The sequence below is a fragment of the Drosophila navojoa genome, chromosome 2 (genome assembly GCF_054131105.1).
Source record: "Drosophila navojoa isolate 15081-1374.11 chromosome 2, UAZ_NAV_1.0, whole genome shotgun sequence".
Taxonomy (NCBI): domain Eukaryota; kingdom Metazoa; phylum Arthropoda; class Insecta; order Diptera; family Drosophilidae; genus Drosophila; species Drosophila navojoa.
In genome coordinates, this window is record NC_142890.1 from 7,642,633 (window position 1) to 7,669,140 (window position 26,508).

Below are 26,508 nucleotides of genomic sequence, written 5' to 3' on the forward strand. Positions count from 1 at the left end.
TTTTATTTTTTTTCGGCCACGTCAGCCTCGATAAAACTAGATAGTTTAGTCATGCATAGCCTCGTCGAATTTCTTGCTTAAACATATGTGTATGCTCTATATATATATTTATTTATCTGGTATTTTATACGTTTGACTAGCACGTTTCGATTACGAAGAACTACTTAACACATTTATATCGATTATCTATATAGTACATACATATATTTGACTTTGTGTGGTGTACAAACATCTAAGAGCTTAGAGTTACGATTCGTTCAGATTCAAAGCTGGAAAAACAGAGACAGATAGATAGTAGAAGAGCGGAAGAGGAGAGAGAGAGAGAGAGAGAGATAAAGAGAGTATACCAAAAGGCTTAATGCGCATGCGCTTTGGCCTTTAGGACCTTAAATAGATCACATGATTTGACATTCACTTAGGTATAATATTGCAATTATCTTTGCTGTATGGGTATGTGTGGGTTTGTGGGTGTGGGTTTGTGGGTGTGGGTGTGTGAGGGCGTGGGTATATTGGTCTCTACTTATAGGCATATACACGTAGAGTAAACTAAAGTTGTTCTCATTCAACTTGCACTACACATTAATTAGTTAGTTACTATCGTTAGTTAGTTGGTTGGTTAGTTAGTTAGTTAAGACAATGTCGTTCGAGATTATAATTGTAGGATTGATGGCTGGCATTTTGTTGCTATGCACACCGTCCAGCCAAACTGTTCAGCCAATTAGATTTCGGTCAGCCCCCCTCCGCTTTTGTCAGTCTCACTGCCAGGCGCACTGGAGGGGGTCACCAAACTCTAATTAGACGGCTTTCGTCATAATAACGCGCACAGCTTGGAGCGTTTCTTTGTCTTGTCGACGGTGCCCGCTGACGATGTGGACGAGGAGGCGGACATGCGGCCAACGCTACCGGAATGTGGCTGGGATGGACTGGTCGGACTCTTGTCGTCCATGTCCTCGCTGACATGCGACTCGAGCAGCTTGAGCGATGTCTTTGGCTTCGAGCCGTCCATGCTGTTGTAGAGCGTCTTCGATAGCTTCGAGCGCACCACCTTGCCCAAGGCGCCTGTCTTCTTAATGCTCAGCCGTGAGCTGCTGCGCTGATGCTCCGGTGTGTGGGTGTCCTCCCCACCGCCGGCGCTGCCGCCATGCTGATTGCAGTTGAGCGTCGTCACTGTGAACTCAATGTCCTTGATCTCCTCATCGGCACAGCCGGCAAACTCCTCAACCGGCTTGTCGATCGTGTCGTGATCGATCCAGGTGAGCCCCATCTCCACTTTCTCCGCCAAATCCTGCCAGTTGCGTCGGTTCTCCAGCGTGCCCTCGTACAGCGGCGTTATCCAGGGGAACGTGTCGCATAGCACTCGATAGAGCGGCAGACAAATGACATCTATGAAGCCCACCTGCATTTTGGGCAGCTCATCCTTGCGCTCCCTACAATTCCCACATCAAGTCTTGCTCACAATATAATCGATTTCCATTTACTCACCTGTCCATCATGGCCACAGGCTGAGTGTTCAGCTGCAGCTTCTCCAGATCGCCTTGATCGAAGAACTCATCGGCCACTAGCTTGGCAACGCGATGCTGCACCTCCCACGGCTTGGCTATGGCGCTCACGTCGCAGGCCGTCATCATCATGCCGCACAGCACTTGAAGAGAGGGAGAGAGAGAGAGAGAGAGAGGGAGATGTATACAAAATATTACGTATACGCACAGTGTGCTCTTCTACAATACTTACAATCTTTCTTCTCCTCGCCCTGCCAATCGAATTCGCCATTTTCGACCAGCTCGAGAAACGCATTGCGCTTCTTAAAATACATTGCCAAATCGGTGGAGAGTATTGCGCTTTCGACAGTCTTCATGACGGAGCGATAGTCTTCGGGCGACAGAGCCTGGGGCAAGTTGGGTGAAACAAATCGATATGTCAAATATTTAATCAACTTGATTTTAATTTTTTTTATATGAATTAAGAGATTTCCAACTATATAAATCAAACATTATATTATATATTACTTAACAAAAAACTAGGTAAAGATGAGATTATTATTGGAATACCTTACCATAAATAAATAAAGGCTCCATATTTTTACAGAAATAAAACGAAAGGCACTTACATATATATAAAATAAAAGATATCTACAATATAATAGCCTAAAACAAATTTAGGTTTCATTGAAAAATGGGAATATACAAATCTGAACGCATACCCAAGCCCATATAGTTGTATGGAAAAAATAAAATCGCTATCTAAAACAGGTTTACATAGATATTTTTGATTAAAAACTTATCATTTTGGTGTACAGAGCTACCGGATGTAAATGCCACAGATAAGTTCAAGGGAATATTTTATATACTTTCAGTAAAAGCCAAATTCAGTAGATCTTGTTTTAGTTCTAGAGTCCTAGCGTGAGCATCAGCAGATCTTAAGGTATTTATTTTCTCTACACTTGGATTGAGTATTTAAATAATAACAGCTTGAGGCGTAAGTCGATGTTTTTGGAATCTATGTCTATAACAAGTGAACACCTTCCTGAGAAGTTTATCTTAGGTTTATTTATACCGGCTCTAAGCTTCAAGTAACCCCATAAAACTTCATAGCTTAACTATATATCTGCTTATTTCCCTTATTCCCCTTTTGGATTTAATATTGTGATTATTATTAAGATTGTATTGTTTAATTTATATTATCATGATAGACTACATACTTTTAGGAACAGCAACTTTAAAGTGTTGCGCATAACTGAAGTTCGTATAACTGCCTAACGGATATTGCAAATTTAATCACTCAATATACCACAGCATACTTTTAAGGGTTCGATTGGCATTTATATATACACATACATATATCAAATCTTAAGCTCTCTGATTATCACCTGGAATATGTTGTTGCCCTCGGAATTGAGTATCATGACACATTGATCGAAATGATGATGCTCCATGGTGCTGGTGGTATAGAGTATAGCCAGTGGGGATTCAGTTTTGGTTTGGAACGCATTGTTGGTGCCGCGATGGTCCAGATCGTGGCACAAGCAGGCCACCAGCAGGCCCAGTATCTCCAGGTCGGTCATGAAGCGCTCCATTTTGCCCGTCTTCAGCATCGCGAACATTGTCTGAGCCACGTTCAGGGCGTGCCGCCAATTGTGGTACTTGACTGGGCGATAGTTCTTGCGAACGCTGAGCACCCAGCGGCAGAGCACCTGAAAGCGAATCAAATGGAATGCATGTGGGCTCCTATGCTAGGGCACTCTTACGCCAACACACTTACATCGTAGGGTATGTGGAACTGCGAGACCAGATTGCATTGCATAAACATGCGCAGCACCGCACGGCAGGTGTCGTCATCGACCAGGTCAAAGTCTAGGCGGGATTCATGATCATGAAGCATCGAGAAGGCCGGGAGTATGCCACACACTTACCCGTAAAGGTGAAGCTGTACAAATTGTACGCTTCGGCCTCGGCAATGACGTCCTGGGCCAGTTTCTCGGTCTGATCCTGGCTGGCCGTGGCATGATAGCTGAGGCACTCCAATGCCACCTTCTGCTTGGCCATCAGCTTGCAGGCGTTCTCGTACATCTGCGTGTTGTGTATGCCCAGGCCGCAGAATATGGCGAACGCCTCGAATATGGACGCATCCGATTCGGTAAAGGGCAAACCGCTTGCCTGCAGCAGAGGAGCGACGTCAGACAGCTGCCAAGGGGCACCTCAGACTGGGCACTCACCTTGTTTATCAATTGGGCGACGCCGATGACCGTCTTCTGGGCATTCACAATGGGCATGCAGAGTATGGCATGGGTGCTGTCGATCTCGCTCTCGGCGCGTATCTGATTGTGCTCCCTCACCCAATCCTGAACGTCGCAGATGTTCACCGTCTGCCCGGTGGTGGCCACGAATTGGGCTATCTGCGCCAGCGTCGAGTGGCTCAGATCGTTGATGGAGGGCCGGGAGACATTCGCCGCATGATTTTCCCCGCCCAGCTCGAACAGCACGGTGAAGCGATTGCGCATATTCTGCTGCAAGCATAATTGAATGGCGCACATGCACGGATGCATGCATATGAAATCGGGGAAAATGAGAAAAATAATCCAGCTCACCTTCTCCTCAAAGCTGTCGCCACTCATAATGGCACGCGAGGTGCGCTGCTGCTGGAGCTGATGAGGCTTCTCGATTATCTTCTCCAAATGGCTCTGCGAAAAGAGGCATGCAAGGCACTTGGACATTAAATGGCTGCCACTAATGGCTCCCCCCCTGCAGCTGCTGTGCTGATAAATTGCCCCAGCAGACGCAGACGCGGGACGAGGCTGAGAGTGCGAGAGAGGCAGGCGCGCTGCACATGACTTGGCATATTTTCAACACTTAAGGACCCTCCCAATTCATATATATACATATATATATATATGTATATATTGGTTTTACCGGACTCTAGTTAATTGGCCATTGGCTGGGTAATCCCATTTAAACGCAATGAATACATAATCAAAAGCAATCAGAATTTAATTTAGCAGTAGAAAAAACATTTACCGCCAATGAATGCGCATTTCACATACTCTGAAATGCAATTAATTAAAAACTATATTATCATAATTAATACGCTTGACCCAGTTCAATTTAATTGGTTACATGGCTCAGTCGAGCTCCGTTGGAATGGCGCTCATAAATAACAATTGCCACGGCAAACGTCAAAGCCTCACTTCGGGCCTCAATGGGCCAGTAATGCATCACAATGGCATACATATATGAATAAGTATGTATACACATAAGCCTATACATATATATTTATATGCAAATATATCGGAGCTATGTGTTTTTAAGTGTTTTAAATTGATTGAAGTATGCTGAATTTCCGGTAATCTACGTGGCAGCTGGGCAAATATTTGTATATTTCCCCACTTTTCAAAGATGTTCAGAATTACATTTCATTCACATACATAAATCAAATTCCCTGTGAGTCTCTGTAGTAGAGCTGGCAGCAAAACATTTTTCGAATTCTCTATTCAACACATTCAAGGATAAATATTACTTTAGTTAAATCAATTCAAGTTACAGAGCAAATATGAAACGATGGAAACTTTTAAGTACGTCGAATAGATTACTAAAAGAAAAACACACACACACAAATGTATGCAAAAGCGAAACAAACTGTAAAAGCACATTTACTGTTCATTTGAACAATTGTTTTGAGCTGCCTCCAGAGCTCCGTCCACAGGCAGCAGGCGGCAGTTGGTTTATTTGGATGTCAAACACTCGAAACACACACTGGCTGACAGACAGTCGGACGGACTGAGATGTTGCCTTGAATTGAAAGCCGCAAAAAAAAAAAAACAAAAAAACAAAAATTTGCTGGGAGATTCTCCGCTGCCTTTTTGGGCATTGCATAATGAGTGTAGAAAGGGCATTGCGAGTCGTTGCTTAGTAGCTCAATGGGAATTGCCCTGGCTTGACTTAATTTACCTTAGCGATTGTTGTTGTTGCGCTGCTCGAATGAAAGAAATATCCGAATAAAACAGAAGCAAAATTGTAATATAAATTGTACATTTTAATTTCCTTGGGGTGCGCTCACATACGCACACACCAGCACACACACACACCAACACACACACACCAACATACATACACACACAACTCCGAGCTGTCAAACGGACAGAGGCAGAGAGACTGGAAAAATGTCCGCGTTGGCGTTTAAAGCATTTTAATTTTAATGAAACTGACAGCGACATCGCCGGAATTGCCGCAACTGCCACGCCCCGAACGAGTCGGGCGGGCAGCGAAAACATTTTCATTTCATTCATATGGCAAATGCCCTAGCCAGCAACAGGATAACAGTGGACGGCTTCATTACCCCCATTGAGCGTGGCTCACTCACTCACTCACCTCCTCACAGCAATCGAGATCCACCAGAAAGACGGAGCAGCGTTCGCATTTGAGCAGCTCCCTGGCCTCGGTCATGATTTTGGTGACAAGGCACTCGAGATTGTTCTGCTCCTCGAAGATGCTGCGTGCCAGATTCAAGAGGATTTGATTGCGCCGGTATTCCTGGACGGACATCTCGAACAGCTGGGCATTCTGTATGCCAATGCCGCAGAATGTCAAATATCTGCGAAATATTTCCACGTCGTGCTCATCGAACTCCATGCAGCCTGCGAGGAGTTAGCATTGAGCAACGGCGAACGAACAAGTGAGCTAATTTTGCCATGGCTTACCATTGGTTTTATTGATGATTTGTGCCACGCCTATGATGTCGCCCTCGTAGTTGCAAATGGGCATGCAGAGTATGGCGTTGGTTGTGTAGCCGGTCTTCAAGTCGATTTCGCAATTGAAGCGAGCATCCTTGTAGGCCTCCTTGATGTTAATCATCTGCTTTGTCTGGGCCACCATGCCAGCGATGCCGATGCCAAACGGTATGATGATCTCCTCGGCTCGCGCCCGCGTCACTGCATCCTTGAGTGCTGTAAAAGAGATTAGATTAAAGGAGCAGCAGGAGCAGCAGGAGCGGCAGCAGCAGCAGCAGTAGCAGCAGCAGCAGCAGTAGCAGCAGGGCCGCATAAATCATTAAAAAGCAATGCCAGCGCACACACACACACACACACACACACATCTACATAAATATTAAATTTATAGGCAAAATATTCAGTCTGCCATGCAAAAGATACATTAGCTTCAACAAAAATCCAGGCCAAAGGCGCTAAAAGTCAAATTGCGAGTCGCTGCTCGTGACTCCCAGTTGAATTTGCATTTGCCGATTCATGTGTGTGTGTGTTGCGAGTGTGTGTGTGTTTGCCAAAAAGTAAACCTTAATGCTGCTCTAGCTCTAATCTTTTCACATGTGAATTATGTAGCGGAAGAGGTGACTTTAAGGTTTCCCTCTCTCTCTCTCTATCTCTCTCTCTCCCACCCTCCCTCGCTCTCTGTTTGCCTGAACACGTTTTAGCCAGCATCTATTTTTCATTCGATGGAACCTTTTGAGTTTTACGGTCTGCCCTGCCCAGCAAAAAACCAAAAAACAAAAACAAAAAGAAACTTTTAATGCCCGTTTCCGCTTAGGCTTAATTTGCTAATGCGTTTGCCCAGCCTCCGTGCCCAGCCTCGCCGCCCTCAGCCGCTAATGAGCGTCAATTTGTGTGGGCTAACGAGTCGAGTCGAGTCGAATCCGGTGGCACTTGCTCAATGCACACTCTCAATACCAGGTCCCAGGTCCAGCCAATAGCTATTGACCAACTAGACTGCCATTGGATAGAAATTGGCCCAAAACAAGTTTGGTCGAAATTAAAGCCATCTTCAGTCCCCTGCCAGCTGCTGCACAACTATTGTGTTGCGGCAGTCCTTGCTGGGATTTGCATTATGCCTGCCCTCGAATGGACTATCAAAAAGCAGCTCAATTATGTAGAGACGAGTTGAAAAACTGTGCATTCAATTCAGAGTCCGATTGCTGTTTCGAATGAATCTCTTTGTTGTGTTGGCCTAATCAGACTGGTCTATAGCCCCGGCTAGAGCTGTGGCCCAGTTAGCATTTGCAGTTTGCTCCGTCGCTTTGTCGTCGCTTGGCAACATTTGGGACAATGCATCTCGATATTGGAATTTCGCAAATTGGCATTTGGGGGCTCACCTGTCGTTTGTGTGACGTCAAAGAGCTTGGCCACCAGGTACCTGTTGTTTGGCGTGCCCTTGGCCAGAAAGAGAGATCCACGATCCGCATGGGTTAGCAGGCCCACGTTCACCAATATCTTATGGCAGAGCACATCAATGTCCAGCTCGTTGGCCACGTCACGTATCAGCTCCATGAAGAGTTCGCCCTCATCCAATTCCATCAAATGGCGTCGACTCTCGGGCAGTGCATGCACCGATGAATTGGATAGCTTGCGCGGCGACTTCTGCAATGCAGACAGAGTGAGAGAGAGAGAGATGAGGATAGAGATAGATAAAGAGAGAGAGAGAGAGAGAGAGAGGGCCATATGTTCTGTAAATGTTAATGAAAGGCTTAAATTGTGTACAACCCAATCCACAAGGAGGAGCTAAAATAATTGAATTCTGTGGCCGTGGGCGGCATTTAATTAACTCTTGTAATTGCGCCGCAAGCCGAAGCTTTGATATTAATAGAATGATAAGCGGGCATTATTCGAGAGCTCTTTAGGTTGTATGAGAGTGGCACATGTATTATGTATGTGCATATGAATTGTGCATGTGTGTGGCATGCATGCGAGTAGGCATACATTGTTCGCCATGCTGGAGCCGAATTCCTTGAATTCCTTGCGCGCTTATAGCACCATGCGACCTGTCACCTGGCCCGCGTTCAATTCCAAATAAAACTGAGCCCGCCCGGTCAAAGGTAACCATTAGCAGTTGGCCATAAGAGGTCGGGCTCCTCCAAACTGATAATTGAATATAAAATGCCCTCGGGCTGCGTGCGAGGGGCCAATTACGAGGGCCACATCGACCTGGGAACCTTGCGTGCTGTGCGCCTATCCACGACAAATACAGTTTAGCCTTTGTCTCCAAACCTCCCCCACCCAATGGCCCCCTCCCCCGACCAAAAATAACTTTTCTAACTGTATGTTGTGGCACAATTTTGCCAAATTAAGGCAATTTGTTTTTGTTCTTTATTTTTTTTTAGTTGCTCATTTGTTGTTGTTATTATTGGTTGCTGAGTGTTCGTGCTGCATAAAAGAAATATATCGACAATAATATGTTTAAAAATAAATGTTTAATGACTTGGAAACTCCTTACTCCTTACGATTGACAGCAATATTTTGATGTGTTCTTTAATTGCGTATAATTGAGACTATATGTTTGAATTGAAGTGCTAATTATTAGAAATAGAGCTGAAAAGGAATTCTACGAATCTGGTAGACAGAGAAGGAGAAAGAGAGAGAGAGATTGTGTGTGTGTGTGTGAGAGAGAGAGTGATTGTGTGTGTGTGTGTGAGAGAGAGAGAGAGAGACAGACGAGATACTGAAACATAGATAGAAAGAGACTGGGCGCGAGAGAGAGAGAGATAGAGAGAGCTATATAGAAATCTATACATATAGGGAGAGCGAGAGAGACAAAGACATAGCGAGATATACACAAGAATCACAGAGCGACAAAGAAAGAGGGAGAGAGAGAGAAAGAGAGTGAGTGAGAGAGAAATAGAGACAATGAGAAAGATATGACTGTAGAAGAAACATCAAAATTTATAAAAAGAGGAAGAGAGAAAGAGATAGGGGCAGAAGCAATACAGAATGATACATATATGCATATACATATATATATACAGAGTTAGAGTGAAAAAGCCATAGAAAAAGTAGAAGAGGGACGGGTAGAGAAAAATAATAAAGTTTACATGTTAAGCCTATGCCAATTAAATCATTTGCCCAATTAAAATTGATGAAAAATTGAATATATTAGCTTGTATTTATTCATACATATGCCTCTCTATATATGCATATTGTGTATTCATGCCGATGTATATCAACTCACACAATTTGTCGATTATTTTCTATGGTATTCCTACATGAATTCGTATTGTTTTAATAGCCCATAAATTATTAATCGCAATACCAAACCCTTGATTTAATATCAAACACAAAAGTTGGTTGATTTTTCGAATTATAGCAATTAAAGTGTCCAACTGCGCAGGGGAAAACCAGAAACCTGAAACAAGACCTCAAGGTAAGCAAAAGTTGAAGTGCTTTGATTAACTGAAGCAGAGCAACGAGGAAGCAAGCTAGGTCAGTCATTGTCTTTATATTTTCTCTGCTCCAAGGAGCCCCTTCAACGCTCAAACCGAAACGAGTGGCTCTCAACTTTTGCTGACAGCCACCAACGGAGAAATTAAGACAACAATTTCTTTCGCTTGGCTGAACAACAAGAACGAGATGCAAGTGAAACCAAGTGCAGCCCGAGCTAAATTCACAACGAAGTGAGTGGCAACAAATGTGACTTTTAATTTTGTTCGGATTTTGTTCGTATTTCGGCACGTTTGCAAATGAAAAGCACAGAATCCGTTGCTGACGCCCTGATGCTAGTTGAGGCAGTCAATAGGGGCGGCAGTACGACAGCTGTCGAGCGTCCGGCCGTTGACTGCATTATTCAGCATGCACTTTAACAAATTGGACAATGCGACGCAACACCTGAGAGCAGCTGGCATAGAGATTTTTTCGCTGTTGCTATTGTTGAGCAACCTAACCAGCCCCACATACCCCACGCCTCCACCGCCCACGCGACCAACGCATAAGTTGGCAATAATTTTTGAAAATGTTGCGTCGTAAAGCACACGCCAGTTAAGCCAGACGATTGCTGCATTTTTCTTTGGCTTCCACTTGTTCCAGTGCCAACAGAGCTTTTTAAGCACACACACACAGAACACACAGATGCATTGCACACACACACACACACACACACACACACAAACAGCAGCACATTTGTATGCTGGCATAAACCTTGAGCGTTGCTCGCATTTAGTTAGTTTTCGTAAGTGCAAGGTAAGTGCTTGCCTCTGTGTGTGTGTGTGTGTGTTATGACTGAAGCAGCACATGAGTGTGCTCTTGATATCTCTGTGTCTCTCTAAGGCTAAACAAGTTAAGTCCAACCACATCACATCATACCACATCCATTAATTCGCATGCTGCACTTGTCAACTTTACAGCTTCATATGCATACATGCCATATATGTTAGATATTCAGATTTTAAGATTAAGATATAATATTGCCTCAAGTAACCTTCTATTGGAGTATTTATTTCTGATCTTTAAGATTCATTTGAGTGGCAAGATAGTTTTAATGGTCCAAAAATTAGACTTTATCTTTCGATAAGCAGCCATCCTAGAAATACTTTATAAACAGCCCTCGACGACTCAAACCATGCTCTTGTTTGCCTTAATTCAGCTGAAGTTTGGTATTCTTGTCGCTAGAAACTTTATGCAATTGTGCAAATACCTAATTAGACGGACAGAACAAAAGAGTTCATTATGATTGGCACAGCTGCGAAAACCGAGAGCACAATTCACAATTAGCAAATAATATTCACTAAAAAATTTACTATAAAAGCTGAAGAGTTTCGGCCCTCTCTTTGCATATTGACATTGACAGCAACATGAGAGTCCACACTTTGATTTTTGGCTGTGCGGTTTTGGTCCTAGGTCTAATAGATCGCAGCGCCGGCGTGCCTTGCGATCCGAATGGACTTCCTCTTGGCTGTACCGATTGTAGTATTCCGCTAAATGCCTTGGATCCTAGTTGTCTTATTGCTGCACCAACCGTGCTCCCCACGACGACAGCAGCCCCAGCTGGATCTCCTGGGTTGCGTGGCAAATGGTTCCGACTTGGCAAACGTCCGATTCTAATTAACTTTGGATATATAAGCAGACGCTAAATCAAATCTTAAATAAACTATGCATACAAGAAATGTGATACGCCTTTTTAAAGACAGGGATAAGATAAAAGAAGCAAAGTATTTATATATATATTAAAATACGTTCTAGGTAAACGTAGAGCTGATTGGGTTAGCTACTTATATTATGTGCGAAAGAGCACGGGCTGCTTTAATCTAGAGTCTAATTTAGAGTCTAACGGTTTTAAGAGAAAATTAAAAAAAAATGAAAACATTTATTTAAGATAAGCTATTGTTATTCAATAAATTCGAATGAAGAGTTGTTATTTATATGTATATTGAATAAATATTTTTTAAGCTAGCAAATTTAATAAATATGTAATATGCAATAGATCATTAAACTGAACATTGTGCTCTCTATTTTATAAATTAAATTAGCATTTATTGAGCTGGCAAATTTTATATTTAGAATTTAAATAAAAAAAAATAAATAAAAAAATTTTTATTAATATTCATTTAATGAGCAATAAGGTATAGTTTTGTTTTGAAATATAGCATTGAAATGATTTATTTAATTTCAAGCTTTTAGTTGTCCGAAATTGCCTATGTGTTCGCTTCCCAATTCGTTTAATGATAAAAAACACATACGCCTAGAAATATGCTTTGAGTTCGTAAGAATTCCAGCACCTAGTTTCAGAGCTAGCAGCTAAGTATGACATATTATATTTATATTTAGGGCAAATCTATTTAAAATGTTCTGTACTGCTTTCAATAAACAACTGTTTAAATAAAAAAACATGACGCAGATAGCTTCAAATCAGTAAAACTGTCTAAATAAAATGAGGTTGATTGTGTTTAATTCAATGCTAACTAAATTTAAGGGCAAGTCTACAAGTGAAAATTGCTATAAATTGGGCTGTCGCGGCCACAGATAGATATTCGAACCAGCTACTTGGCATCGAGATGAGAATCCAAACGGTTATCTTGGGCTGTGCCTTCTTGGCCATTTGCCTGATTCAACGCAGCGATGCGGCATGTCCCGACTCCTGTACTGAAGCAGAGTGCACAGCAGATCCGAAGCCAGAAGGTTGCGACAGTTTAACACAAGCGACACCCGCTCCGGAACAATCGACACCCGCTCCGGGAGGATCGTCAGCCGCTCCGGGAGGTGCAGAATCTACAACTGTCTCCAATTCCGGCTCTCAGACGACTACTAGTGCAGCGCAGGCTGAAGTGGCTCGACTGCGGGCTCGCTTGCGCCGCATGAGGAGGAATCAAAGAAGGGCCCAACGCAGAAGGAGGCGCCAAAGGCGCCTGCGCGCCCAAAGGAGAAGGGCTCAAATGATGCGTAGGAGAAGGAACCAAAACAGAGGCGCAAACAGGGCCAGACGACCATTCGCCAATCGGGGTTGAGCTGAACCATTAATTTGCTGTTTATCATTTTAAGTAAATTGAATGAATTTCATAAACTTGTTTAACAAAGAGCATATACAAAAAAAAAAAAAAAAATAAATAAAATAAAATAAATAAATAAATAAATAAAATTTGATTATTATTATTCACAACGAAAACAGGGAACAGCCTCAGGCAGCGGTGTTACTTTTTTTGGGCTATACAATTATCATTTTACACTCATTCACGAAAGTGAATTAAAGTGAAATAAAGTGAAAGTGAAAGTGAATTAGTATATTGGTTGTGTGCAATGTCCGTCTATACGTATGAACGCAATTTTTTTAGAAAAGTGAAATTTATTGGAGTGATCACCCAAGATCACGGGCTATGGGAGATATATTAAAGCCTATTGGGGGCAAGTTTTACAGCTAGAGCCTTGAACGTTAGCTAATGTTATGATTCAATAAAGACAAGATTAAATGTCTTCGGCTTTTAGTGGGGCCACAGGGGGGCCGACCATCAAAAACCATAAAGCTTCGACTAATATATGTCTGCCCACAGGGGGCGTGGCAAACCGCAAAGGTATTTTTCTACTAAATTATAATAGCTAGAAGCTATGTTACTAGTAACCCTCTCTATCGATGATCCAAAAATATTTTTTACGCCCAGTCGCAAATCGGGAAAAACTGAGTTTTCTACAGTATTACAGCTAAGCTCAGCTACTAAATTGCTGATGGGATATGAATGAGTATTCCGCAGTCGGTAACGCCCGACTGCAACGCTCTTACTTGTTTGGGTTTACCTAAATTTGTAAATAAAAATAAAAATAATTAAACAAGTGTTGCTATGCAGCTAGTTGGGGGCTGCAGATAGTGAGACATAGGTCTAGAGAATTAAAATATTTCTTGGTTCAATATTTGTACTTTAAAACATAAACGATTATTTATACATTATTATTTTAATTGAGTTCTTGTTGATTATTAGGACTACGCTAATTGCATTTATTCGTTATAAAAAGCGGATCGAAACATTTTGGTAATGTTTTATTTTCGTCTATTAATTATACAAATTTGTATTTATGCGTGAATAAACAAAGAATTATTGGTATACCAGCTGTTCGTATTGTTCGGGAGATCTCGAGTGAAACACGCTTACTTGCTTAGGCTAACTTAAGCTCCTTGATTCCTATATTGGAGTACAAAAAATAGAAATATAAATACATATACAAATGATATTTTATTTCAAGTAGACGTGGAACTTTGCTTAACATTTTTTTATGAAATATATAAACACTTGAACTCCGAATGGTTTTGCATAACTTTAGATCATTCCCTTGTGATTGGTTATAATTTTTGTCTATTTACCGTTGCACCTTAACTTGTGCTGCAAACAATATAAGGTCAAATACAGACTGAATGTACATATATCGTATCATTCCAGCGAAATGATCGTATGTCGAAAAATATATTTCTACATGTTAAGCATTTTAGTAATTTTGTTATTGCATGCAAGCATATTAGACAGACGTTATCTAACCGTTCTGCATTAAAAACTCAATTTCGCAAAAAATCAACATACGATCAAATTGCGGGACACATATATAAGCGTGAATATGAAGTGCACTTTGGCAGCTATAATATAAATATAGATTTATATAAAATGCCTATTAATGGCAGTTCAAAAATATGAATTATCCAAAAACAAATGTGTGATAAAATAAAGCACAATGTACGTCAATGTTCTTTAAACAGCTAAGTTCTGGTTGCGAAGGAAAAAACCCAAAATAAACATTGCTGAAAAGCGAATTATTTGTTGAGTAATGTGCAGACATACGAATATAGTAAGCCTAACAGAGTTGGATGTTCCTTTGCTACGGGCGTACGAAACTAGTAAATATTGTTCAGTTAGACAGCTGTTCATATATTTATTCAAAAAATTTATACCGTATGCGTTAGGTAAGCCGGAGAAATGATGCTCTTAGCCATCTATCAGACCTAAAATTAATCAGACTGATCTGTATCAACTTATGTAATATAAGAATTACAATGTGAAACCTATTAGTCAATAATTATTGCGGAATATGCATGATAAGCCTATGCTAATGCGAACTCTACTTAGTATATGCGATTAAGGAACACATTGATAAAGCTTTTTATATTTGACTGTTTGATTGTTTTCACAGTTAAATACATGAACTCATAAAAAAAAAAAAACACTTTGTGGAATATTTGAGAATATTTTGCGTTTGTTGTCACAGATGGTAAATGCTTCAATTCACGCAAAACAAACACTAAAGTACGAATTCGCAAGCTCCAAATCTGTATAAATTGGACTCCACTGGCCACAATTTGGCATTCAAAACGAACTCTCCGATATCGCAATGAGAATCCAAACTGTTATCTTGGGCTGTGTCTTCTTGGCCATTTGCCTGATTCGAGCCAGCGATGCGGCATGTCCCGACTCCTGTACTGAAGCAGAGTGCGCAGTAGATCCGAAGCCAGCAGGTTGCGAAAACTTAGTTCCGCCTCCTCCGGACCCAGAGACACCCCCATCAGAACCGGCACCCGCACCTGCGCCAGCTGCCCCGGACACGGGCGCGACCACTGCAGCCCCATCTACAGGCGCCACATGTGCCGTCCAGCTACGCCGTCTAAGACAACGCATTCAGACTCTACGTAGAAACAATACTATCCTGCGCCAAAACAACCTTAAGCTCAAGAACAGACGGTGTGTCAGGGTGCTTGTCAACAGAAATGCTGTCAACAGGCCAGTTGTCCTTCAAAAGAGGCCCCTATTCGGCTAAACACAACCATACCAATATCCAATTCAATTAATTTCAATAAATATTTGCCGTGCATATCCAACTAATTTGTGTATTTACTTATTAGGGATTTTTTATTTGTATCAAGTTCTTCAAAGCCTTTCCATAGATCCTTATTAATAATATAATTAGTGCAATAATTTTTTTTTTTTTTAATATTTCATTGATGTAGCTTATTATCTTTACTCTAGTTAATGTGTCTGTAAGTCATAATATGTACATATGCCTTGTCTTCTAGATATCCCAAGCAAGCAGGTTTTAGTGCGCTGCCTGTCTATCAGCGACTAAGAGAATCTCGACAGTGTTATGTTCCTCAGTGTTATGTTCCTCTATATAGTCGGAACTCTTGCAGTCCATCTGCCGATTGAATTGTTTAACACGAATTCAGTTCTATTGGTGTGGAGTCCCGCTCAGAGTGGCTTTGCCTTCGAAATGTTTTTATTGAATCTGCACAATGTCAATTTTGATGTTCAGAAATAAATGAAGCATAAGGTGGATCGAAAAATATGGCATATCAATATTTCATTCACTCTGGTGATTCTATTTTTCTCAATTGAACTCTTTTGCACTCTTTCACTCAACATTTTCGACTCAGTACTCAGCGTCGCTCAATGTACTTCAGGTTTTAGCCCTGTTCAAAGTGTTAAATACCAAAATATATTTTGGGTTTACCTATCTCTAAGCTCGATCATCATGTAGCATAGTTTCAGGCATACAAGACTTTTTTTTTTATGTATACCCGTCAGTGTTGTTAAAGTCTTTTATGAAAAAAGGCTAAATATTACGTCGACCGCCAGGAAAGTTAATTTGTTAATTGAAAATATATTCCTCTATATATACTCTAATTATTTATCTGTCCGTCGATTCGGCAAGTCCAACTACAACAAAAGTTATTCAACAATAAATCCATCAAAGTAATGCTCAATGTTTACGTTGCGTGCTATGCATATATAGGTGATTCGAATAGCAGCGCTGCGAAGTTTCCGTGGTATCTTTTAGTCGGAAGCTGCCGACTAGAGTGTGTTTTAGTTGTTCTTCCCTCGAGTATCTATATGAAATTGCGTAAAAATGCCCAATTCAAAGTATGTACAATTAATTGACATCACAAATGGATAAACGTAATAATATTTTAAACAAATATTTATATAATTTTAAAGTAAATACGAAAATTTCCGAGCTCAAACAGAGCTCCGAATTTTCTTGTGGCTCTTGATTATAATAACATTTAAATTACGAGTTGTTTGTTTGAGAATAGTGAAGTTGTCACAGCTGGAGTCTAATATATTCAATAAAATACGCAATAAGAAAACCAAAGGCAAATAGAAATTGGCAAGTTCGAGAACGGTATAAATTGGGCTGCAGCTGTCACAGTTTATCATTCAAACCCAGCTTCCCAGTATCGAGATGAGAATCCAAACGGTTATCTTAGGCTGTGTCTTCTTGGCCATTTGCCTGATTCGAGGCAGCGATGCGCAATGCGCAACTCCGGGCGCATGCACTGCAGACGAGTGCGCAGATACAGCAAATGCAGACGATCCTAGTTGCGCTGCAGAGGAAGAAACGACAGCAGCAGACGCAGCAGCCACTGATGATGCAACCACGGCAGCCGCCTCAGAGGACGCTACGACTGTTGCTACCTCTACAGGCACTGGGAATCGTCGCCTAAGGCGGCTACGCGTTCAGCTAAGGAGACAAAAAAGGAAGAACAGGATATTGAGTCAAAGGTACGCTCAATTGCAAGGTCAACTGAAGTTAGTGCGTGCCAACGGATGCAGACGGGGCAATGGAAATGGTGGAAATCGAAGGCAGATTCGGGTCCCGGTTAGTGTTGTCACTCGTAGACGCGGAGTTAAAGTACTCCAAGGCTAATTACAGCTTGACCGATTCCCAAACGAACTCATTCTAATAAATATTTCTATTGCTTGCAAAATAACTGTTCTTTAATTGGCCGAGCCGCATCTCAAATCGAATGGAATTAACAAATTTCAAGCCCAGTGCAACAGTTAATAGGAATTTTTGGAATTCGGTTGTGACATTAAAAAAATACGTATTTGAAAATGATTGCATCTGTTTGCTCAGCTGACAAATGGCTCGATGAACCCAGTCACTCAGCCCTGGAAGCCACTAGCCATGACTTTAAACTCGTCCGAATCCGTTGTATTACTTGCCGACTACACGGATAATCAATCACGGATAATATGATACTACAATAGACTCATTAATCTAAATGGAAGAAAACACAAGCAAATCATTCGCAGCTGGCTTTGGCAGTTTTGTTATCTATCCAATATGTTTGACTATGTCCAACTGCAAGAGACGTGATCATAGGCTATGCGGAAACCAGTAAAAGCTCTGAGCCCTGCGAAGAGCGGATACATAAATCATTTTAAGCTTCTTTGAAACACATAACATACACGAACTTACACACCTGTACATACGAATATATACAGACATACATACTTATGAGCAAATTACCATCGGGATGGTTTTGATCTATTAATATACATATGTATATACATATATAATGATATGTATGTATATGTGTGCGTCTGTGTTACCCGTATTCTTCAGGTGCAAGAATCGTACTGAATGTATTCTCTTAATATTCATATTTAAATTCTTAGATAAGACTTAGACTTTCATGAAAACAGACTTTCAGGCGTCCGAGGGGAATACTTACTACTGTTATATATATTTTAGCTAATCGTTCGACATCACAGAAAACATCTTGTTTAAAATTGCGCCTAGAGATATGCTTCAGAAATCCTATAAGTGGTACAGAACGGGAATGTGTTTCATAGCGATTAGCTTTGCAGACAGATCGTCGACACCATACAAAGTCCGCTATAAAACCGCTAGGGCTCCCTTATGCTTTAATGATGATATTATAATATACATATGTAAGCATTATTACACAAAATATGTATATTTAGATAAATAATAATAATATATATATATATATATCTATTTGACTCTCAAATAGATTTATATTAATAACCGCTTTTATCTTTATCCTGAGCCATATATATTTTTTTTATTATCTTCTCCCTCGGAAAAGCGGAAAAACTAATATTTTACAGAACTATTCATATTCATATTCATATTTCTATCAATTACAGTTAGACTGTAATCAACAATCATCCCAAAGTTGCCCAAAGTCCCAGTAAGTGTGCTAACTTTCAATTTATTTTCGAGTTATTTTCGCAACAAAGATTATTCCAAACATGGGTTTCACGATATTTTCGAAAACTATCAATGACTAAAATAATCAAGACAAACTGTTTTATAAAGTGCCCTTAATTTCTGAACTGTAATATTGCGTTAAAAGTAATTATGCCATTGGCTTATTATGGAAACCAAATATGTAACACGCACAGGCTGGCAGACTAGTCAAGCATAGTTACAAATGTTGGCACAGCTGGCGAATGTTTCGATTAAGTAAATGCAAACATGAATTCAGAACCTCAAAAACTGTATAAATTGGGCTGCAGCAGCCACAGCTTTACAGTCGCACATCGATATGAGAATCCAAACGGTTATCTTCGGCTGTGCCTTCTTGGTCATTTGCCTGATTCAACGCAGCGATGCAGCATGCAGTAACCCGGCCAGTTGCACTGACACTGAGTGCGCTGATCCCGTTAATTTTTCAGAGCCAGATTGCGCAGGCAGAACTCCAGCTATCACAACGACAACAACGACTAGAACGACTGTAAGGACTACGACGCGGGCACCAACCACGACGCGGGCACCAACCACGCCGGGGGCACCAACCACGCCGGGGGCACCAAACACGACGGGAGCTTCAAACACGACGGTGGCTTCAACCACGGCGGCGGCACCAACCACGACGAGATCACCATCAAGCTCATCCGCCGTAAACACTATTGCTCGTCTCCGTCGCGTGATTCGTGTGATACGCAGACGCTATCAACGACAACGCAATGCATACATAAAACTGCTTCGCCGATTCAATAAAGTGGTCTTAAGGCTACGAAAACGACGACGTCCAACAAATAATGTAGTCCTGTTTGGAAAAAAACCAGGCAAATACTAGACCCGTCTGTCAATCTATTGACATTTTTTCAATAAACATTTACCTTTGCATATACAACATAAACTGTATTTTTTGTTCATTAAACGATTAAGAAAGCTTGAGTAAAAGATGCCCTGAATTTTTGGAGGTACCGATATTTCATGTGTGCAAACATATGTACATGCTGGAGCGTGGGCCTGGGGCTATGGGAAATTGATTGTTTAATATATTTTTTAGCGGCCAATCACCAGGCATACTAACCTCAGTATCGAGATGAGCACAGGAAAGGATACTGATGACGCTAAGCAGCAGCTAGATTAGCGTCTGGTATCGAGCCCCGGAGACCCGCTGCCAATAGGTTTCCGATAACCAGAGAACTTTTGTTGCGCATTGCCGAAAAGAGGTGCATACGCGCTAGATGGATGGGGTCCCGTCACCCTCTGGCTCCGTCACTTCGTATGGATTTATCTATCAAGCCATTTGATCCAAACGAGATTGCCGAAGTAATTGCTAGTCTAAACACAAAAAAAAAAAAAACGCCAAGACATGAAACAAAGGCACTGCTTAGTCATGCGGTTTGCTTCATAGTAATGGTGCTCAATGCTATTCATAGGGTGCAATACTTCCCTACCAAGTGGCAGCTCGATATAATAGTCATGATCCAAAAGGCGGGCAAGCCGAAAAGAGAACCTTCCTACTTCAGACCGATAAGTCTCCTCCTTTCCATATCGAGGGTGATGGAACAACTTATTGCTCTGCGGCTGCTCCTCTATCTGGACATCCGGGAGGCGTCTGATACGAGTTTGGCATGACAATACCGGCGCAGGGAGAGTCCATTTGATTTTATTGGATACCCTTTTGAAAATCAAACGGGCTTTCCCTGCGCCATATTTCGAATTGCTCTGGTAGTACCTCGAGGGAAGGCGATTCGCCGTACGTTTCCATACGGCGCTATCCATTCAGCATGACGTGGCAGCTAGAGTAGCACAGAATAGTGTCCTTGGTCCCCTGCTATAATGCCTGTACAGCCACGACTTGCCGCAGCCTGATTATAGGCTGTGTGGAGCCTGACGGCATTCAAGACTATACAACAAAATTTGCAGCACTGAAACATCGCCATTGGCGGAAAAAAATGCCAGCCGAGCTCTCGGGGAGAGATCCAGTGCCGCAGGCGAATGATGCCAAATATCTTGGAGTACTACGGCATCGTATACTCACCTTCTCCAAACATGTTGCAGCGATTACAATACCCTTACGTGCGACTGTGAAGCAGCACTATTGGCTTGACCAGTAAATTGTAAGTTTGGGGTTTGACCTGTGAAATCCAAATTCGTAGAATTCAGGTCGCTCAGAATAAAATCATGAGATTAGTTACTGGCTGCGAATGGTATATACGAAACACCAAATTGCATCGAGACCAGAAACTGGCCAGCACTCGAAATTTACCAGCACTCGAGTCGGAACTATGGCAAATTGGAGCGACACAGAAACCGGCTAGTAAACCGAACTTCTAGGACCTAAGACTTAAGTTAACCAAAAGACCTAATTCTCCGATCTCCTTTTATCATGGTCAACAGAAATTGACGTACTGCTGCCAGCGTATCATTTTTATACCCTGAACCCATTGAAAATGGGAAATCAGGGTATAATGGTTTTGTTAAAAGTATGTAACAGGCAGAAGGAGGCGTGGCAGACCCCACAAAGTATATATATTCTTGATCAGGGCGACAAGCTGAGTCGATTTGGCCCTGTCCGTCTGTCTGTCTGTCCGTCCGTCCGTCCGTCCGTATGTATGAACGCGTCGATTTCAGAAGATATAAGAGCTAGTGACTTCAACTTTTTTTTTAAATGTCCGTATATATCACGCGCATATCGAGTTTATCACTAAAAAACGACAACTCATTCCGATACTCTTTTATCGATAAAAAACCTTATCGAAGATCACTTAAAAAATTATATCTCCTACATCTTTCAAGCTAGAGTCTCCAAATTTAAAATGTATATAAAAATGTATTTTATACAATTTCGGTTTTTGTTAAAACTTACCCCCCACCCCTAAATCCACCCCCTCACCCTTATCTTTGTAAAAGTCGTATATCAAATACTAGAGACTTGTGCTTCGGTATACACATACATTTTAACATTATGATTACGTTCTGAAAGTTTCATTACGATCGTACGTCTAGAAATTAAATTATTCAACAAATAAATTGTCATTATATTGCCAACACTGCAGCGCAACCAAAGCGCAATCGCCTGTATATGTGAGTGTGTGTGTATGCGTGTGTTTGTTTGTATGCGTGTGTGTGCGTTTGCTAATTATTATTGAAATATCAGTTGCTTGTAGGGTTCAGGGGATCTCGTAGTCGAGCTGTCTCGACTAGAGCTTTCTTTCTTGTTATATATTATTTTAAATATTTGTGACAGCTAATGCAAGTTAGCCAGCGCGCCCAAATGGACAGAAAAAGAAGACAAGCTCACAAAGGGCTTCAATAATTATTAAATATTAAATATAAAATAAGAAATTTTTTTTTGTAAATTGACTATCATCAAAAGACTTTCCAACCGTGATAATAACATGAAAAAAGCATACAATCTGTAGTATTATAATATTTTCGGTGTTGCGAAATTCATGCAAAGGGTGGGTTTGGAGTCTATGTTTAAAATGTCCGTCCGTCTTTCTGTCCGTCCGTCTGTCCATCTGTCCGTATAAACGTAATTTTTTTCCGGTGCTATGAAGCTTGTTTTTGTGAAAAAGTATGTAACAGGCAGAAGGAATCATCACAGACCTCATTAAGTATATATATTCTTGATCAGCACGACGAACTGAGTCGATATAGCCCTGCCCGTCTGTCCGTTCGTCCGTCCGTCCGTATGAACGCCGAGATCTCAGAAGATATAAGAGCTAGAGAGCTGAAATTTTGTGTGCATACTCGTGTATACCATACGCAGTACAAATTTGCTTTATTCTTATTTCTCATATTGATGAGTTTCCGCACAATCATTTTAACGAATTCACCATTTTCAATGGATTCAAATCATAAGATTTATTTAACTGAATGTATATAACGTATACAACAAAACAAATAATTTAAAAATAAACACAAATTTGGAGGTTAAATCAATTTCAATATGCTACTTTTTTCATCGTTTGTGTACTCAATTGTTGCTTCGAATGTAATTATGCCATTGACTTATTACACCAACTATATATAACTAACGCAGGCAAACTAGTCAAGCATAGTTACATATGTTGACACAGCTGGCGAATGTTTCGATTAAGTAAATGCAAACATGAATTCAGAACCTCAAAAACGGTATAAATTGGGCTGCAGCAGCCACAGCTTTACAGTCGCACATCGATATGAGAATCCAAACGGTTATCTTCGGCTGTGCCTTCTTGGTCATTTGCCTGATTCAACGCAGCGATGCAGCATGCAGTAACCCGGCCAGTTGCACTGACACTGAGTGCGCTGATCCCGTTAATTTTTCAGAGCCAGATTGCGCAGGCAGAACTCCAGCTATCACAACGACAACAACGACTAGAACGACTGTAAGGACTACGACGCGGGCACCAACCACGACGCGGGCACCAACCACGCCGGGGGCACCAACCACGCCGGGGGCACCAAACACGACGGGAGCTTCAAACACGACGGTGGCTTCAACCACGGCGGCGGCACCAACCACGACGAGATCACCATCAAGCTCATCCGCCGTAAACACTATTGCTCGTCTCCGTCGCGTGATTCGTGTAATACGCAGACGCTATCAACGACAACGCAATGCATACATAAAACTGCTTCGCCGATTCAATAAAGTGGTCTTAAGGCTACGAAAACGACGACGTCCAACAAAGAATGTAGTCCAGTTTGGAAAAAAACCAGGCAAATACTAGACCCGTCTCTCAGACTATAAAAATGTTTTCAATAAAATTTCCTTTTGAATATGCAACATAACTGCATTTTGCCTTATTGCAAAGAAATAATCAGGTGCTAAAAACTTTTATTTTCGGTGAATCAATTGGTTAGGGGTCAGGTTTCAGCTTTCGCTAGATCTTCCGGGCACTATCTTTTCATCCTATAAGGATTATGGAAACTTGACAAACCTATAATAAGCGAACTAAGGCCTACAGGAGCATAAAACCAAAAGATCATTAGATCATTAGATTACGGTCCAAATTAGTCCGTCCTGAAGACAAAAATTATGTCCGATCGTTTTCAGCTTAAAATTTGTGTTGATGTTTTCAACTTCTTCATTAATATTTAAAGTTACAGTGGTATTTTTATTTATTCGTTCTTCTTAAGCTGCGTACGATTTCATTAAATCTTAATATACAAGTTTAACTAAAGATATGCTATAAAATATTGCGATGAAACGCGCTATGAGCAAGCTTTTGTCTCGTATCATATAATGCAGACTTATTACGATCCACTCAAAGCGATTCTCTCCTGTCTGTAGGGAACCCCAAAGTAATCTAAAGAGGTTGACGATTCCTATATGTGTGAACAAATCAGAGGAAATTACAGAAAAAATGCAAATAAGGTTGGTCGAAATATTTTGGCTATACTAGGGTCTATCTGGATCATGGTTCAGTGTGAGTGCTTTTGGGTTTTAGAAGTAATAGTTACAAATTTTCGCAGTAAATCCATGTTGATCTCCTTTGCTATATGTATATTCTCTAAATATTTTTCTGTAGGTGTTCTTCGACTATGGACGAGTATTCAGCAGTCAGTTGGACTCGATTTCGCACCATGCCATGATCATCCGACGAGTCCGTCTGATAATCCCGGAACAGCTAACTCTGATGCAGAAGCAACGGCTGGCCAATTGGCCCAGACTCAGGCGATAGCTAGGCGTTTACGTTTAACAAAATCGAACGGATGAGAAGGCGGCAGCGTGGACAGAATTTAAGGCGCAGGAATCGGGCACGACAACAAGGTGCCCAAAGACGCCGAGAACATCAATAGAAACCGCAGGCTTGCGCGTGCTTGAATTGGAAAGAATCTAGATGATGACAACGGCAACCGACGACTTTGTTTTACTAACCGAATACAATTTTCAAATAAATTCCAATAACCCAGCACGCCCCTGATATGTGTTTGAGCAGCTGCTTGCGGCTCTATGAGCTTTCGATATTACAAACCTTCAGCAATCAATTGGATCAGGGTCACGCTGCAAGCACAATTTGTCACATGCAATGCTTTCCCAATCTCGATTCGAGAGACTAAAACAGTTAGCGTGCTGGCGCAGCTGGGCGTATGCTTAATATTATGGCAGTGCAATATCAATAGACACATGAACACATGGACATGGCACCGACTGCATAGACCCGTTAACTGTAAGTAATTCATATCCTACGAGATGGTTGTTGCTGCACAAAGAGTTTTACTTGAGTTGCAGCTGAATTAAATATCAAATGTTGCTGCAGTTGTGGCTAACGAATTTATGGCAACACCAGCTTAAGCTGCAGCCAGTTGGGTGTGTACATATGTATGTATTAGCTCGGAGATTCCAAGAAGTATGCTATGTATTTAAGAGACACCCACCTGCAGCACGGTGGGCGAGGCCATCCATTGCTGAAACAAATCCGATGTGACCGAGGGCCGCTTGTGCGGCTTGCGGCTCTCAATGAACTCGTGCAGGCGACTCAGCGCCTCGGGCGGCGCACGTTCCGTTAGCCATTTCTCAAAGGCCTCGGGCTTCTCCTCGAACAGGCGAGCCACCTCGTCCACATCTTGCTGTGTGGCCGTCGCCTTGCCACTGCTACCAATGTTGCTCGCGCTGCCGCTGTTGCTGTTGCTGCTGCTGCTGCTGCTGTTGGTTTTGGCATTTGTTGATGGAATTGAGGCAGCCGCAGGTGCACACAATTCACTCTCGCTGGATTGCTTTGAGGGAGCTGTTTCCACATGCTGATTGTTGTTGCTTTGCGAGTGACGTTCGGACTTTGACTGTTTGCTTATGGCTGTAGTTGCCGCCGTTGTTGTTGTTGTTGTTGTTGTTGCTGTCGCTGGCGCTGCTTCTGTTGCTGCTGCTTCAGCTGTTGCTGCTGTCAGTGGTTGCTTTGCGGCGCCATTGGTTAGCGCTTGAGATGTTGCCTCTCCAGCCACCTCGCTGCTTGTGGTGCTGGCTCGATCGCCGGCCCTGCCCGCGGTAGCTGACACATCGGTCATGATTGTTAGTTATCGTGTCAACGGCAGCAGCGGCAATGGTTGCGAAGTCGCTTGCATACATTCATTACACCTGATGCCCTCACATCAGGTGAATCGGGCCAAGCCTAGCCCCACTGAGTGGGCGATGCTCTTCACTCAAACGCTCGACTGCGGCTCCAGCTGCGTGGGCTGACAAAGTCACGTAGCTGCCCACTTATGTGGCTGAGAGGGCTGCTTGAGGCTGGTTGAGCTCCTTGACGACCTGTTGCCGTCGCCTGTTGCCTATTGTTGCCTCCGCTGCTGGCTACACGACCGTAATGGGACCGCGCCGGGAAGGGGTAATTGATGACGAGACCAGCTCAAACTGTGCCCGGCAAATGGCTTTGTGTCATCTTCAGCCCTTGTGGCTGTGCTCGTTACATTAGCCTCTAGATCTCGGCTCATGCACGTTCGCCTCAGTCCCGGGAAGCGTCGCCTCTGTCCTTCTATTGACGGCTTTAAATATTGACGCACAAATAGGCCTCGGCAGCCATTTAACAGTTCACTTCTCTGTTTGATTTGCGACCACGTGCTGTCAACTTGATTTCACTTGAGCTGCAAGAGATTGAACAAAAAGTTAGTATCTCATGGTTGATTACTCAGTTAGTCGAAGGGGAGCATTTGGCAAGCACCTACTAAGATGAATAAGCCATAAAAAGGGAAATATTTTGGATTTTATTTTTATATATATATATATTATTTTAATAGTTCTATATTCTATTTCTATTCTCTGTTTACTTTTGCTCGAAAAATTGCACTTTCCTTTATCTTAGCCT

General features: G+C 42.0%; 2 protein-coding genes across 2 annotated transcripts; one reads left to right on the plus strand and one right to left on the minus strand.

The window, feature by feature from the left end:
- On the minus strand, positions 1-26,308 carry Pde6 (phosphodiesterase 6). The gene is made up of 12 exons (XM_089260168.1): positions 25,091-26,308; positions 7,594-7,858; positions 6,191-6,436; positions 5,862-6,127; positions 4,085-4,177; positions 3,713-4,003; positions 3,410-3,653; positions 3,259-3,350; positions 2,867-3,190; positions 1,732-1,885; positions 1,483-1,642; positions 1-1,427 (listed from the first exon to the last, which is right to left on the minus strand). Exons 1-12 carry the CDS (start codon positions 25,712-25,714, stop codon positions 809-811), a joined length of 3,378 nt encoding a protein of 1,125 aa, XP_089116294.1. The 5' UTR covers positions 25,715-26,308; the 3' UTR covers positions 1-808.
- LOC149092096 (uncharacterized) lies at positions 14,962-19,625 on the plus strand. The gene is made up of 2 exons (XM_089256600.1): positions 14,962-15,487; positions 18,969-19,625. The coding sequence occupies exons 1-2, from the start codon at positions 15,068-15,070 to the stop codon at positions 19,560-19,562; spliced, it is 1,014 nt and encodes a 337-aa protein (XP_089112726.1). The 5' UTR covers positions 14,962-15,067; the 3' UTR covers positions 19,563-19,625.
- Positions 26,309-26,508: the final 200 nt, after the last annotated feature.

Coding starts and splice junctions, on each gene's coding strand:
- LOC149092096 (XM_089256600.1), top strand. CDS start 15,068: ATGAGAATCCAAACTGTTATCTTGGGCTGTGTCTTCTTGGCCATTTGC. Junction 15,488..18,968: donor AAAAGAGGCCCCTATTCGGC/TAAACACAACCA, acceptor ACATGAATTCAG/AACCTCAAAAACTGTATAAA.
- Pde6 (XM_089260168.1), bottom strand. CDS start 25,714: ATGACCGATGTGTCAGCTACCGCGGGCAGGGCCGGCGATCGAGCCAGC. Junction 1,886..2,866: donor AGGGCAACAACATATTCCAG/GTGATAATCAGA, acceptor AACTTGCCCCAG/GCTCTGTCGCCCGAAGACTA. Junction 1,428..1,482: donor CCTGTGGCCATGATGGACAG/GTGAGTAAATGG, acceptor TGGGAATTGTAG/GGAGCGCAAGGATGAGCTGC.